Source organism: Chironomus tepperi, unplaced genomic scaffold (genome assembly GCF_022539635.2).
Source record: "Chironomus tepperi strain 1889 unplaced genomic scaffold, CSIRO-AGI_Ctep_v1 contig_421, whole genome shotgun sequence".
NCBI lineage: Eukaryota > Metazoa > Arthropoda > Insecta > Diptera > Chironomidae > Chironomus > Chironomus tepperi.
The window spans coordinates 214,731-231,144 of NW_027226543.1; the positions used below are offsets into that span (position 1 = coordinate 214,731).

Consider the following 16,414-nt stretch of genomic DNA (forward strand, 5'->3'; position numbering starts at 1 on the left):
AAATATACATTCGATAAATGAGAATTCAATTCGAACTTAACAAATATTAATGAAAAAGAATTTGAGGCACATATATTAAAATGTCATGAACAATTGCCGGCAATCAAATTTTTTCGTCTTTTTGATAGACATTGGACTTTGAAATATTTTTATGAATTGTGTAAATATAGACAAATCAGATGACGTTTAGCGAAAAGTATTTCGGTCTTAATTTGTCTCTCCTTGAACTTTTATCTGAAATTCTCACAAGCCTATACACAAACGAATAGGTCATGAATCTAATAATGAATGTTCTATGACTACTTGCTTAGTAATTTCAAGGTTAAGAAGTAGAAATCTATTTTTATTTACATAATGACGAACGCATAGCTATGTGTCAGATGATTCATTAACATTAGTAAACGTGTTTGATGTTATGTGACAGCTGAGCGACACAAATGAAGACGATAACTCTGTGTGACATCCATATGGGTGCCAAGTAGAGGCGACTTCCATTTGGTGTTGATAAGTGATGTTAATTAGCTAATGAAAGAAGTGCATTATCACTTGTTCGACGTCGCCGTGACTCTGAATTGGTACCGGATTTGATTTGAATTCAACACCATGCTAGAATCACGCCGGTTTAATACCGGATTTTGGATCGATGTGTTGTGCTTTTCGGGTTGGTTACGTGCGTAAATTATGACATCGGTCAACAAGATGTTCTTCCCATTTTATACATTGGAACTTTGGACGCCATTATAAAAATAAAAGAAAGGCTGTATAAACGTATAATGACGAGAAACCAATGATCAAAACAACGGAAAATCCCCGGCACTTAACTTACTTATTTACTTCGATGTTGTTTTCTCGGAATTTCATTCTTCTTTACTCATTCACTAACATGTTGAGTGAGTTTTAAGCCTCCGGTAAATGTGTGGAAATTTAAAAAAACAGAAATTTTTGCCATGAACAAGTTGAAATAAATATTAAACTGCATTTTTGCTTCACATAAAGAATATTTCATACGTGAATCAGTCAGGCAAAAATAGTAAAATAAGGCATACAAAACAAAAAATTCTTTCAAAAATCTGGCATTGACCTCATTTTTGTCTTATATCTTGCATTCGTTACACATCTCGCCACAAAATTGGTGTCGATGGTCGACGAGACTATGTGTGTATAAATAGCGAATAGACAATGGAATCAAGTTTATTTACGGTCTCGAATAATGAAAAATAAAATTTTAAACCATAAAACATAACAGCAACAGAATGAATTGTTGATTTCTGTTTCTGATGGTACTGGCAATGATAAAAAATAAGCTTAATTTATTTACAATATGTTGAAATGAGCGTTAAATTGTTAATAAAAAAATTAGGGTATTGAATTGCTTTTCTCAAGTTTATCTTTTTTGCAAAGCTGTAAAACTTGAAATATTTGAGATTCTTAACAATTGTGCAACATTGTATGGTGATTATTATTCTTTAAGTATGTCTGCATTTCATCTTTAATTTCAATTTCCCATCTTTATTTCAATCATTTATTTTCTTAAGTGTTTATTCTGCACAGATTTATTTGAAAGTCATATGAAGCGATGACGATTTTTTGTCGTCTTGATGTGTAGCTTTCTTCTGTTGATTCACGAAATCGCGAGAGTGTAAAAAAAAAGTTCAACAACCTCTAATGTGTGAGTAAAATATTATTTTTGACAGTGGAAGTGGCAAAATCAAACAAAAAAATCGGTTGACTTCACGTCTATAGACAAACTAGTAAAAATTATTAATTATGCTTCGTTGAACAGCAAATCGTATCGGCGATAATAATTTTTGATGACAAATGTCGACCTTCGCCTCCCCTTTAATCTCATTTTCCAAAACAAAAACAGATAAATAACATTATTAGTTGACGTCAATGACAAAACGAGCAGAAGATTTTTCTCACTATTTGAATGCAAATTGCTGTTAATAATTTTTAATTTTCAGATGTTAATATTTATGGTCTCATGTTAATCCCGAAGAGCATAAATTATAATTCATTAAATATCCGGCCTGAGGCAGACGTGACTCTGATTTGGTGCCAGATTCAGATTAGATCAATGACCAGGACAGAGACACGTCAGCCTAGTACCTTAGTTCGGAACTATGTCAGATCATGTCGGGAACTCAGATTTCAGAGTTACGTCGGCCTAGTGCCAGATTCAGGTTTAGTTAGGGACTATGTCATAAGTCACGGCAGCCTGAAGCTGAATTTCAGATCAATTGACCGACTTGTGCTATTCGGGATTTATTTTAGCAACATTGTTAATAAGCGAAATATTTCTTGAATTGTTTTTAGCATTTGATTAGTTAATAGCTTTTATATTTTGATTTATGAGTCATTGACGTTTCTATTTGATAAATTATAAATTATTTCACGCATGAGAAAACCCAAATCATATGGTAATTAAAGAATTAAAAATTCCGGGCATGTTGATTTTGGGAAATATCAATTAAACTAGAGATTTATTACTTTGGGAACGTTTGGAAATAATGTAAGGAGGTGGAGGTTGACATGATTATGTCATGTATCGGTGTAGTGGAGGAAAAGGGTCTAAAAGTGCTATTATTAGTGTTACATAATTTATGAATGTTCTCCTTGTTATGCACAAGTTATATACTCTATTGCATATTTAAAGCGATTTATCCCAGCAAATTAGCCTCAGATAATAATGTTATTTTATTTTAAAGATTATTTTCAACAAAATTTCCTCGCAATAAATTTACTTTGCCCGTGTTTTGTAAGAAGAATAAGCAAATCTTCAACAAGATACGAGCAAGTCTTATTCATCGAATATTTGTCTTCTTGATACTCTTAAAAACATTAAAAAGATTTTTTTTATTGCCTTTCCTTTCTCACTTTTTGGCAATAAAATCGATGAAATCATATTTCATTCTCATTAATATTGGTGTTGTTGTTATTTTTATATTGTTTAGTGACTTTGATGACCTTGAGCATCTTCTTGATCATACTTATTTTTTTTCTGAATCAAAGTACGAATACTGAGAGTAAAAGAAACTTGTAAAGGTAACAATTGATGTGATGGCACTTAAGATTATTAAAAAATATTCTCTCAAGAGAGTAAAAAAGATGCTGTGCACAAAACCTTTGGCCTTTCTGCCAACAAAATAGCAAAAAAAAAGAATATAATTCAAAAGGCAAAAACAGCAGCAAATGGAATTCTACCTAGTTGAACTGATGAGTGTTGGTTGTAATGTACAGTTAAACATTTTTTATTTCTATGAAAATTCATTCATTCACATGGCTTGGTAGCGTACATAAAGATGTTATGTATATTGTGTGCTGTTTCTAAATCATTACTATTTGTGTTGTTGTTATTGCTATTGTTTTTTCGCTTATTATAATTTCATAACAACAAGTTTTTCCATCTCCATTCAGCGTGAGGTGTGCAGAAATGGAAATAAAAACTATGCGAAACATTGAGAGGGATAGAAGAAGACAACAACAACAACAGCAGTAAAATGATATATCTACTAGAATTGCTAGCATGCAGCTAATTAGATTCACTTAGAAATTAATTCAAGTATTCTCTTTTATCTTCGCAAAGTATGTAAGAAACAAGTAAAATAGATACTAGAATCAGAATTTGAAGTTGAAGTTGAGACTGTGTAGAGATAAGATGATAGTTTAGGGGAACCCCAAGACTTGCTTACTAAATTATCTAAATAGAGATTCACAAGTGTCATATATGACAAAACGTACATCCTCACATGAAAATTTGCTAGTGATTCAGCTCTATTTATATATTTACACCCATGAAAATTCATTATGTTCATTCTACATTTGAATGATCTTCTTGTTTTTGCACACACGCTTTGCGTATTTTTGTTTATTGACCTCTTTACGTTTTCTATTTCATTCCCTCATGACTCTTTTTTTCTCTTTCACACACAAACATTTTCTAGCGAACAACAGACGATGTTCATTTTAATATTTTATTCGATGGTAATTATAATTTCCAATCAGACTTGATTTTCAATTTCATTAGATTCTTTTTTTTTTTTTGTTCGGAAAAAATTTGCATGGAAACTGATTTTTTGCTACCATAAATTTGTTATGCATCTGTTTGAATAATCTCTTCACCATGACTGTATAAATGAAATATGTAAGTGAAATAAGTTTCAAATCTAGCTAAATTAGATTCAAAATATTCTACTTGCGATTTGGTAAGCATTAGCATTCTATAACCTTTGCGAAATAAATTCGTATTAATGAACTATTAAGTATATTTAAGAGGATTTAGTTATTCTAAAGCAATCTAAAAACCAATCAATCGTATCATACAGAGTAATAGCTATTTAGCTTATACCAATCCCAAAATTCAAAATTCTATCGACATGCGATGCTCTCAGTTATTTGAAATATCGCATTAAATGTGGTCATTTTGCTAATATTTATGTATTTTTGAGGATGCACATTTTTGCATTGACATTTGAAAAATAATTAATGAATTTTCGAAAGCAAAATTTCAAAAACTCATGCTGCTTAAAACTGAATTGGTTATTAAGATAAAAATTTGTAGACTGCAGTCTTTTGACAGTTCCCAAATGTCATGGTATGCAGATTTTATTTTCAACATTTGGTTAATTTGCATAGTGCAAATATTTTTGTCAACACTTTCTTTTTCGTAATTCAATATTTCGTGGAAGGATTTTTAAGTTTTAAATTTTTGAACATGTTGAGAAAATTTAAAATTGACATTTTTAACAAATGGTATTGGAAATTATGGCTGTTAAAGGATTTGTTCAGAACTTACAATCGTATTATTCCGTGAGAAAAACTACAATTTTTAACCAAAATAAGTCTAGAGTCAGAATTTAATCAACCTCAGAATTAGCAATCTTAAAATACCACCTTTTGGGCATTTGAAGTCAGAACTCTCTAAGTCCTGCCAACTCTGGACTGCCCTAAATAAAATCGTGGCCAAATCGATGCACATTCTCTTTTTCTTGCACAAAATTTACATATTTTGAATTAATCTTATCAGATCTTGACAAGAATCTCAAGAAACACATAATTCAAGCCACAAAATCAAAAGAAAAGCCTCTGTACATACGAATAAAACATAATTCGGTACATAACAAATGTGTGAATATAAATCAAATAGATAGTAACATCTTGAAGGATTTATGGTGAGACATAAACATTTTACACAGACACAAAAATAGATACACGCATGAAATGGACGTAGAAAATGGAAATAAAGACGAATGAAAATAGAGCAGTTCAGTTGATTTCATGACAGCGTATTATTTTCAAAAGCAGAGATTATTAAATAACGAAGAAAAAAATTGATAAAAAATTGTGTGAACGCGAAAAGAAAAAAAATATGTATATATATAAAAAAGATGTATCGAAACAAGGTCAGGCATTAGTAGAGGACATTAAACTCTGTTTTCTTTTACATTTCATTTCTCTTCTCTTTCCACATTACCGTGAGGTGCTTTAATTCAAATATATATAGAAAAAAATGTGGAGAAGAGGGAAGGAAAAAAATTGAAATAAAAATGCAGAAGAAAGGAAAGAGAAAAAATTTTTCGCATACATTCATGACACAAATAAGACATACGTATATATTGGAATTCCTTCATTTTATTCTCTATTGCACTTACATGTCCATATAATTTTTACTTTGAAATGCTTCACATTCCATTTTAAAAAAAAAAAAGTATGTAAGTGAATAATTTATGTTGATTAGAATTTGTATTCTTAATGATCAGTCTACATGCTGCATATGAGCAGCTAGGATTATCATTTAAAATATTTATAATCAATAATTCAGACTTTAATTTCTTTTGCTTAATTTAATTATCTTCTTTCAACCACAATCAATGAAAATATTTATCTTTAATATTTTTAAAGTCACATGCAGGCAGAATTGTTGTTTAATCAAAAGAATAACAAAGATTCTGAGACAAATAAACAAACAATCTACAGAAATGAACCCGCTTTCAGTACATTTTCATTCTAAAAATATCTCCGCGTACACTTTACGAGTAAAAAAAAAAACTTTTCTTATTCTTTGAATATTCAATATAGCAACAGCAAGTTCTGTATGAGGAAAATGTGAAAAACAGATGTTAAACTCATTTTATGATTTAATATATAAACGAGTAAAAGGAGTAAAAGAAGAAGTCAACAGGGAATTTCTCTCTGATGTTTGCTGGGGGAGTTACGTTGAAATATTCTCGCACATTTTTGTTTACTTCTTTCTCATGACTGTCTTTTATCGCACCTACTAAATGCCGGTTTTAAAGCGAAATACGAAGGAAAATGAGTCATCCTCTTCTCAAAAAGCAAATGAAATATTTGAGCGAAAAGAATACGCAGAAATTAAAATTAAACATTGTTTGTGCATAAAAGATTTCAGGAAACCTTCTAGATGCATCTTGAAAATGTCTGATTCTTAATGCAGATTAACCACTTTATACATTTTTAATGTGAATTTCATGAGAATTACTTCAAAGATCTTGAATAAGTTTAAAGCTTTTGAAAAGTTCTGGTCGTGTGTATTAATCATACCAGACACTAATATATGTCAAAAAAGTGAAAGAAAGGTATTTTGACTTATTAATTCTAATGACTGTCTAACGTTTCTCTGCGAAGCTGTCAAGACAGCTGTAGATTTTCTCTTAAAAATCTTTGATAGTTCCGGCATTTGAGACTGAAAAGACACACAAACGTCCTTGAGGTTATTATTTGTAGATGCTTAAATGAGAGAATATAAATTGTATTTTTGTCGTCGCTGTTGATCCTTGGAATAATTTTGAACATGGTTCATAAATTAGCATTTTACGTCGTATTGTGCATTTTTCTCTTATCACCAAAAAGCTTCTTCAATTGGTTTTCAGAAATTTTGATCAAGAGAGTGTCACTTTAGAGGTCGTTCACTTATTATGTCACTTATTACGCTAACGCTTTTAGGAAGGTTCCAAACGTCAATTTTTCGCGTTACATAATAAGTGAACAGCCCCTTAAAATCTAAATCATTTTTAAATAATTAACGAAAAGTTAACAAGAATGGCAAACAGAAGAAAACGTAAAGACAATGACAAACCACTACAAAAAGTCTAAGAAAATGAAACTACAGAAGAAAAAAGATTGAAAAAAACCAGTGACACATAACCTTGGCCTTTATGTACATTCTTTATTACAGTCGTTTGCAACAAAATATAATAACTTTTACACAGTTGAGTTGCTATCTACAGCGCAAGTGTATCCTTCACAAAGAATCACATAATAATTGTTACACAATACTTAAATTGCATTTCATACAAGATTACGTTTAAGGTGAGACACTTAAAGGAATCTCATAATATAGTTTTAAAAACATTCCAATTGGCTTAAAACTTGTTTTCCTCTTTTGCAACACCAAGCGAGAAACTTATTCTGAAAAATCAATTTAAAGAAATCCACAATTGGTTTTACTGTACATAACAAAATGGTTCTTAAGAATTTTTTGCACACGAGAAACAAGTCAAGCGAGAATTTTTTTTAAATACAACATTTAATCCAAAAGACACGTCATTGTTTTTGAAATCTATTTAAGTATTTATTAAATATAAAAAAAAATTAAAATTCCAGACGTTATATTTTATTGGGTAGTAACTGGTGACTCATAATATTTCTGAAGAATTCAGAGTCTATTTTCTGGTTTCTAACATAGATTATGACATAAATCAGGTGGTATTTCAGTTCATTGTTTTCTGTGTGTATTTTGAAAGAAGGTGAGGTGGTTGGAGTAAGGGTTTAGTTAAATGGTTAACGAACATTCCTAGCAAACTAAAGAATATTTTTCAAAAAAGGGGGATTGATCCCCAAACCCCCTCTTGAATGCACCCCTGGTGATAGGTCAAGCCCTCTTACTTCCTAAAAGTTTGACGTCATCTTCAGTCATTTGGTAACAACAATATTATTGTTTACAACTTCTACATTTACTTTTTGCTTAGCTACCACGAGTTCAAAACTGTAAACAACATTTCTGTGCAATTAAAGTGTAGATAAACTCATCAATTTCTGTTAGAAAAGAAGATACAGTCCTCATTGTAGACTCATTTCTAATCATAAAGATTAGCTACAAAACTATTCATTCAAGTAAAAACAATTTTTTTAAGAAGACAAATAATTGCTCGCGAAAATTCAAACAAAAGCAAAAATGAGCACTTAATTAGTGCCAGAATGAATGTTATTTTTCACATAGTTTTTCATCATTCACATTAAAGTCTGCTCATTTTCTCATGAATTTAAAATTACTATATTCAATTATGTAAGATTAATTTTTTATTATTATTATTTTTATTTATTTTTTTCTCTTTTTTTAACTATGTCGTATTAATAAATTAGGTCAACTCGTCATTTACTCGTGCATTGTTGATCATTTTATGCTTTGTTCTTATTTTCATAATTTAATTTATAATTTCAAATCAGTTTTGTGTGCCTTCAACTCCCTCACAGAACAAATACGAATTTTCGTGTGTATTTATGATGATAAATGTGATTTCAAGTCACATAATATGTTTGTCATGTCTAACTTAATTATTTTTCATGCCAACATGATTATGAATATTCATAGCGAGTGAAATACATAAATAATTTCACAAACTAAATAATTTAGTGTACAAAATGCAGATGGTTTCTCATCGTTTCTCAACCCATCGTGTATGCATGCATGACATCCATCAAGCGGTTTGTACATGTAATTATTATGACGCAGAGCTAACTCTAATTATGTGGCATTTTGAAGAATCAGAAAAACTTTTTCATGGAATTTATTTTATTTTATTTTTTTCAAAAGGTCACGGCTGTTTATAGATCTATAAAGGCATAAAACTTACAACTAGTGCTTCACTATGTATAGATCACTAGATTATCTCACTCGAGACATGACTTGAGCAGCCTACAAAACAATTTCACAATTTTTTTCTCTCATTCTTCATTAATTGAAATGAAAATTACGTGCAGCAATAAAAAATGAAATAGTAAAGAGAAAATGCTATCTTTAAACAAGGCTTGGATAAGGAATGAAATGCTGCTTATTAATTAAATCGCGATTCGGTTACTTTGTAGTAACCAGAGCTGGAAGTCGATTGAATCTTATATGGAGTCAAGTCGACTTGATTATAATTTTGCACACAAGTCGAATCCGACTTCTGGCTGGATTCAAAAGCTTATTGATCTCAATAAATAATTTGCATTTAACTGTACATTCTTAATAAGCTTCAGAAAAATCATAGATGTTGTATGAAAATTGATTGGTTTATAATAATAAGCTTCATATATAATAACACTAAGTGTGGCTTATGAGGTTCATTAAGTCTTGTTTAGGAATTTGCAATAAATCGTGATAAATTCAACCCCTCTATTATGTCTACATTATTTACTTTATCTATCGCTATTTTATGTCTTCTAGAAAGTTTTCTTCATTCCCACAAATGAAATTTTTTATGCAATCGAGTTAAAGTCATATAAAAACAAATTGATTGTTAAGCAATAAAATTGGAGTGTTTTCTTCCTCATCTGAGTTAGATCAATTTATTGCATTTTTTGCCATAGTGTTCCTAATTGTGCTTATAATTTATTTAAAGCACTTGTAATGTCAGTGATGAGTAACCTTTTATTTTTCATGGAAATCCTTGGTGGTCAGCCTCGAATGAATCCAAACACGGCTCATGGCATTTTCAAAAATTCAAGACAGCACACTAGTACCTCGCAGAACACAGGTTACCCAACACTGAATTATATTGATTATAGTCACATATAAAATCAATATAAAGTAAAACATGCATAAAGAAAACTGGCTTGAATTTTATATTGTGGTTGATATTTTATTCGACAAGTAAGGATCATCCACCATCAAGGTCATTCGTATGCATGTGCAGAGATAAAACTTTACATTTTTGTGGTCTTTATCTTTAATATTTCAGTCTCCGCAGAACATCATGCATTAGTGTAATAAATTATTTTCTTCTTTAAGTTCTGGACTGAAAATTAATAAGTATCGAATGCTAAGGATATAACTTAAAAATGCCATGTGGCAAAAATAATGTAGCTTGTTGAATTTAATTCTGGTTTTTGCATATATTTTCAAAAAAAGTCATTTTTTATATCGAAAGTCATTGTATATTTTGCATATTTTTATATGGAACTGAGCTGACACGAGTCGAATTTTCCATACGAAAATTCAACTAAATTTTGAGCTCTGTTTCTTAAAGATTATTATTCCAAAAGTACAAGAATAATTTAAAACATTAAAAAACAGCAGTAAGCATTAAATGAGAGAGCACGAAACTCTCCATGCAACTTTAATTGCACCAGAAAATTTTTCATTATTTTCGTTCTGCAGTAATTTATTGTGCATTAAAAGAATACATATCATCAACTAAATCACTGTCAAGATAATTTTAAGGCATAAAGCAAAACGTAGTAGAATGGCAAGGTGTACAAAGAAGCTGTGCAACAATGTTGTATCTTGATCATCAGAAACGCTGTGAGACGTAAAGATCTTTGTGCATATTTTCTCTTATCATGAAAGAATACAAAAAGCTGAATGGAAATGAGAGGGGAAAAATTATATTTTTCAAGGCTTAATGGCTATAATATATTATCTTAAAATAGCCACATTCATTCAATTTTTTTGCTGTTTCGTTTACATGCAACGCAATAGCTGAATTGTTTGTAAGATTTTTCATGGATTATTTCTCACATGAGGATTAACTTTGGTTATTGAACTTTAAAAGTGTCCATGTCCAGAACATTGTGTCTTTCATCCCAAAAATTCCCAAAAGACATTCTCATTAATTTACACAAATCTGCGACTAATTTGTCAATATTATTGCAATGTCTCTTCGCTTTGCTTGAATTTCTCTTCAAATATTCTTTTTATTTCTTTTAATTCCGTATTATAATGTCAAACTGCATGTTCAGATTCTCTCATTCCAAGAGAAATATGATGAGTATAAATAAAAATACATGATGCTGTACAGAATGAGTATGAAGGCGAGAAGAGTGAAAAAATATATTCTTCGACCCATGTCGAAAGCTAAATTAATGGCCTCGAATGTGAACATAATTAAAGCTGATAATAATTTCTTAAGAAAACGAAAAAAACCCATTTTGAAATTTCCAATGACTTTTTAATGCTTGTTGTAGGGCTTCTTAAAGTCGATATTATGTTATGAACAGTTCAATGTTGCTAATATTCTAAAGCTGCTTGAAAGCTAGTAGAATATAGTTGAATAACATCATTTATGATGTGAACTTGTTATAACGTTCATTTGAGATTTGAATAATATTTATTGTACATAGTTGAAAGCCCCTTTTCATAGAAAATTGCAGTCTTTTATTGAATTCCAAAGAATAAACATCAACAATCCGCAAGAAGTTCTTAATTACATTTACACCAAACTATATACAATTACAAGATGGTGTAACTTCAGATCACTTCCTGCATATTTATAAAAACTACAAAAATAGAGTTTTTAAATTAATTCCAAAATCAAATAAAGACTTAATTTATTTTCAAATGATTTACAGAATCTAACTTTGGGAACCGCCACAAATTCCTTCACTGAATTGTGAGAATTTTCTGTAAGTTTCCGTTCCCTCTACAAGACACATAAATAATGAATTGAAAGAAGTTATTCAAGTTTCAAGACTCGTAAAATTTACAAAATGCAATCTGCATACACACATTTAAAGTTTTTTTGTGAAATGAAATAATAAAAATTAGCATTGAATGTCTCACTCTGCCATCACCTTCAATTTACTTTCAAGGAATTGTGCAATCTCTTTTTCTACTTTAGTTTTAAAACTAATTCTCTTCACGAAGACTGCTAGGGTTTTAAGCTAAAAATCTTCATTATTTTTGCAAAATCTTCACACCGTAACAAATCTTTATGCATCGCAAAGTTTACCATTGACTGCGCACATAAAATAAGTTATATTTCTTTTTGGACAATGCAATCTGATGTTTATGCAGAATATAATTCTTTGAATTTGGTATTTTGAGTGAGAAGGTTAATTACGTTAAGCATCATAGACATAAAGTTGACTTCTAGGATGTTATGATTCTATTGTATATCTTATATGAATGGCAATTCGGACTCATTCACCAAATCGATTATGACTTCTATTCTAAGGTTGTCAGACTGTTCTTGATCCCACTTGATCACTCAAGATACTTATAGAACTCATTACATGACAGGAGCATCTTTAAGACACAAAACTCCCATTTTTTAAGCTTCCATGAATTTTAAAGCAAAATGCAGTTTGTTGAACTGCATAAAGATGACCATGAGTAATCTCGTCTTTTTATCGACCAGTCATAAGATTTTTTTTAGTTCATACATAAAACATTTTTTTTATAAATGTACATAAGAATATCCATTAAAATCTTTAACGATCTCATTTTTTCCAGTACGAGAGAAATTTATCATTTTCTTACCATATTCTGGATGAACGGCTGTACATAATTGTGTATGTGCTGGACATAATTCTGGTATGAAATATGCAGTTCCATGAGGCGTCTCGGCGCCAGGATAAAATTCATTAGCATAAGCTGCACCTAAATACAATGTTCCATTATGATGATGTCCATTATCATGCATATGTCCACCATTTGTTGTTTGATGGAATGGAGGTGGCATATGATGTGGTGGAATAGTTAGTGCCTGTGGTGCGATTTGTTGTCCAGTTGTATTATGAATTGGTGATGATGTTGATGGAGCTACAATTGTATCTGTTTGATGCACAACATAACTGGTATTGATACTACCAGATGCACTGTTGTTTGGCGATTGTGTAATTACTTGTGTAGCTGCTTGTGAGCTATTATTACCACTGTTTGTGAGTGGCGGTGAATCTGATACAGCCAGACGTACCATTGTGATTACGAAATTTTGAAAAACGTCAAGTTAAAGAAAGGAGAAGAAAAATTTCTTCTCGTAAAGTTTTGGAATTGCACGAGCAAAAAAAAATAATTGCAAAGTAAAATTTAGGAAAAAAAAGACGGGAAAAGGCAGTGACGGTAATCAATTCAGGTCTCTCCTCTCCTTCTTATTTTGTCTTTTTTTCTTTTTTCACAAGTAAATTTCCCACTGAAGTACAAACGATTGAATAAAAAGACAAGAAAGAAAAATCTCGCAACTTTTTTTTTCGTGTAAAACAATCGTTATATAAGATCCACCATAGCAATATTAGCTTCGAAGCTAGTGGCGTGTTTCAAATAGCATTCAATGCATATATACACACATACAATTGACTTTTTATTTCACTTCACTATTTGATGTGCCTTTTTTAACTTCAAATCCGCCTTTCTAATTACTTAATTATTTTTCAACTTCACTTTATGCGAAAATGGCTTTTCTTGACTCTTTTTCTATACTTCTTTAGCTCACTGCACTTTTGTTGATTTATAAATTATTCCGTGTGATGTCAAACTTTAACAAAAAAAAAGTCAAAACATTCCATCCAAAGTGTTTATTTTTTCACCATTCATTAATTGTTGGTGGTTATATTGCCACTATTTTATCATTATTATCACGTTCACTTTAAGAGGATGTTTCTTTTCTTCCTCTAGCTGTTTGCGGTTATCGATGATATTTCTCTCAAAAAAAAAAAAACTTTCAAACGATTAAAAAAATTATTTTTTTACGTTTTTTCATAGATTTTTGATTGTACAGTAACGATTACAAGAGAAATACAATTTTAATCATATTAACCGAAGTTCACTTTAGCAGATATGTCTGTAAATTAAAAGAAGAATTTGTTTGTGTAAATAACTTTTAAGCTCTTGTGGGCTTTATGGTTCCTTGAGAAAAAAAAGTTCTTCATCGATATGTAAAATTGATTCAAAACTTTGCAAAAGTCCGATTTGAAGATTAAAAGTTAACTTTGGGAATTTCTTATTTCAGCAAATACTTTCCATACATTCATTCATTCCCGAGTTGAATTAGCAACCTATTCAACTAGTCCATTTTAAATTTTTAGACATTTGAGTAACTTAACAGCAAATGTCGGGTTTATAAATAACTCACGGTCAACTAATCGCAATATGTTCCACTCGGGATTCCCGATCGGCAAAATGTGGTAAAAATTAAAATCTCTAAAGTCTCGACGGCGACGAGACGACAAACTATTTAGAATCAAGTTGGAGCCATTTGTCAAACTTGGTTATTTTTTTTCCAAGTGACTTCCATTTGGGTCTAAATATAAAGCCGCCCTATCATCATTAGAGACAAAATTTCAAGAAATGCCGATCGGGATTCATTCACACATTCAACAGGCATTCAACAGACTTGCAAAACAAAATCCCTTGATTCTTATAGACGCAAAAAATCACCATTTTCTTGCAAAATGATTCAGTTAAGATTTTTCCAAGAACATCGGAAATTCCAAAGATTTTAAAGTTTAGTTTCATAAGTGAATAACTTAATAAAATCAATAACAAGAGTCCATGAGATAAAGAAGAAATTCTTTTAACACGAAATGGATATATTTGCAGACTTTATATTCAGCATGCAATTTACAATATTAATTTCATCAATTTTGTTTTTTGCACACACTTTAGTGATAATAAATTTTAAAAATTAGTCGATTTTTTTGAAATTGATATTTAAGGCTGGATGAGACAAACAACAAAGAAGAAACGCTTGGAGATGAAATTTAAAAGCATTACGGAGATGTATGACAAAGTAATATTTATAAATTTTTCATCACGTCAATCGTTGAGTATTTCATTTGTCCATATAATACTCAGAGCATCATAAATTGTTTTATACCACACATGTTGAATTTATATTCATTTAATTTTTAGAGTTTTTTTCATTTTTCAACGACATGACCTTTGATAAAAACTAAAAGAGAACAACAAATTCAATTATCGCTTCCAAAACTTTGTTTTAATCCATAAATATTTAACATTTTAGTAATGCATGTTGTTATGGATAACATCAATTTGACATCTCTAAGCAGAATTTTACCATGCTGAACAGTTAATAAGCTATATTATATTTCCGAATAGGTTTTAAATGTACAACTCTGACAGAGATTACGTGAAAAAAATTGTGCCGGAATTTCTATTTGTCAAAATAGTTATCAAGCATTTTTCCTTCTTTTGTAATTTATTTTTTTTTTTTCAAATGTGTCTTGCTTGTTATTTATATTTGGAAACTTCCGCTCTTGATACGATAATCAGACACTTGTGCCTCAAGAATAATTTTTTTATATTTTAAAATTAACTTTTTTTTGAAGAAATTTTTTGATTTGAACAATTTTTTTGGTTAATTTATGGAAGCATTTTTTGGCAAGTTGAAGTCTTGTTGCAATCAAGCAAATGCAGAGCTCGAAGTCGACTCGGACATTATATGGAAAAGTCGACTAGACTTTGAGTTCTGAGCAAATATGATAGCATATGAAATTTGATTTTACAAATATGAAATGAAAGAATTTTAACATTTATGTCCGGGCGCAGCCAGAATTTTTTTGAGGAAGACTGCATGAACTGCAAAATTTAGGGCAAATTTTAAATTTTTTCATGAAAAATCCGTTGAAAATTCAAGAATTTTTTTCAAAAATTAAGGATTTTTGACTCCTAATGCATCCCTGATTTGAGTTGTCCAAAAGACATAAAAATATGAAGAAGAGTCAAAACACATTCGGCACGTGTGCAATCTTGTTTAATTCTTGATCTTTCAACACACTTCTCTGACGTTCGCGAAACTGAATACACTTTTGAATTTAAAATTTTGATAATAAATCTATTATTAGAATTTTTATTCATAAATCTAATCTCAAAGTAATTAAATTAAATTTTTTAATGAAAGTCGTCGCCTGATAGTCACGTTGATAAGAAGAATTTAATTTTTGTTAGCTTGATACTACAATGGAATTTGACGGGGTCAGGAATAAATGGCATGATAATGAAAATGATATAGACAAAACTTTTATATTTCTAGGTTTATGCGTACGTAAAGTTTGTTACTTCTATATTGTATATATGACAATATTTCCAGCCTCCTCTAATCGCACACACAATCAAAACATAAGATTCTTATTACAGATTTCATTCATTTCATTCTTGCTATGCACAATTCGTAAATAAAATTATAGAGTGTGTCACTATTCAGTCTGATATTATCATGTCATTTAAGTAATTTTTATTTTCATCTTTCTCATACACTGTGAAGTTTCTCTTTTGTGATTTAGAATTTCATTCATCTTGTGAAGAAGGCAACGCAAAAACGGAAATAATTTATTTACAAATTTTATGTTTATGCTGAGCAATTTGTATCCATAGTTTGACGCAGCGTCCGAAGTTGACTTGGATTTTTTATGAAAAAGTCATGGAATCGAGTCGACTTCGAACTCTGGTCAAACT

The 16,414-nt window shown here is 30.3% G+C and overlaps 1 protein-coding gene across 2 annotated transcripts in view; it reads right to left on the minus strand.

The window, feature by feature from the left end:
• Nucleotides 1-16,414, minus strand: part of mtgo (miles to go) — a 78,821-nt gene that overhangs the window by 20,109 nt on the left and 42,298 nt on the right. Inside the window, exon 2 of one of the 2 annotated variants that reach the window (XM_070649227.1) lies at nucleotides 12,482-13,781. The exons of the other annotated variant lie outside the window; for it this stretch is intronic. Within the exon in view, the coding sequence (XP_070505328.1) occupies nucleotides 12,482-12,920 (439 nt within the window). The 5' untranslated portion in view covers nucleotides 12,921-13,781. The remainder of the gene's footprint in view (nucleotides 1-12,481; nucleotides 13,782-16,414) is intronic. 2 annotated transcript variants of the gene reach the window in all.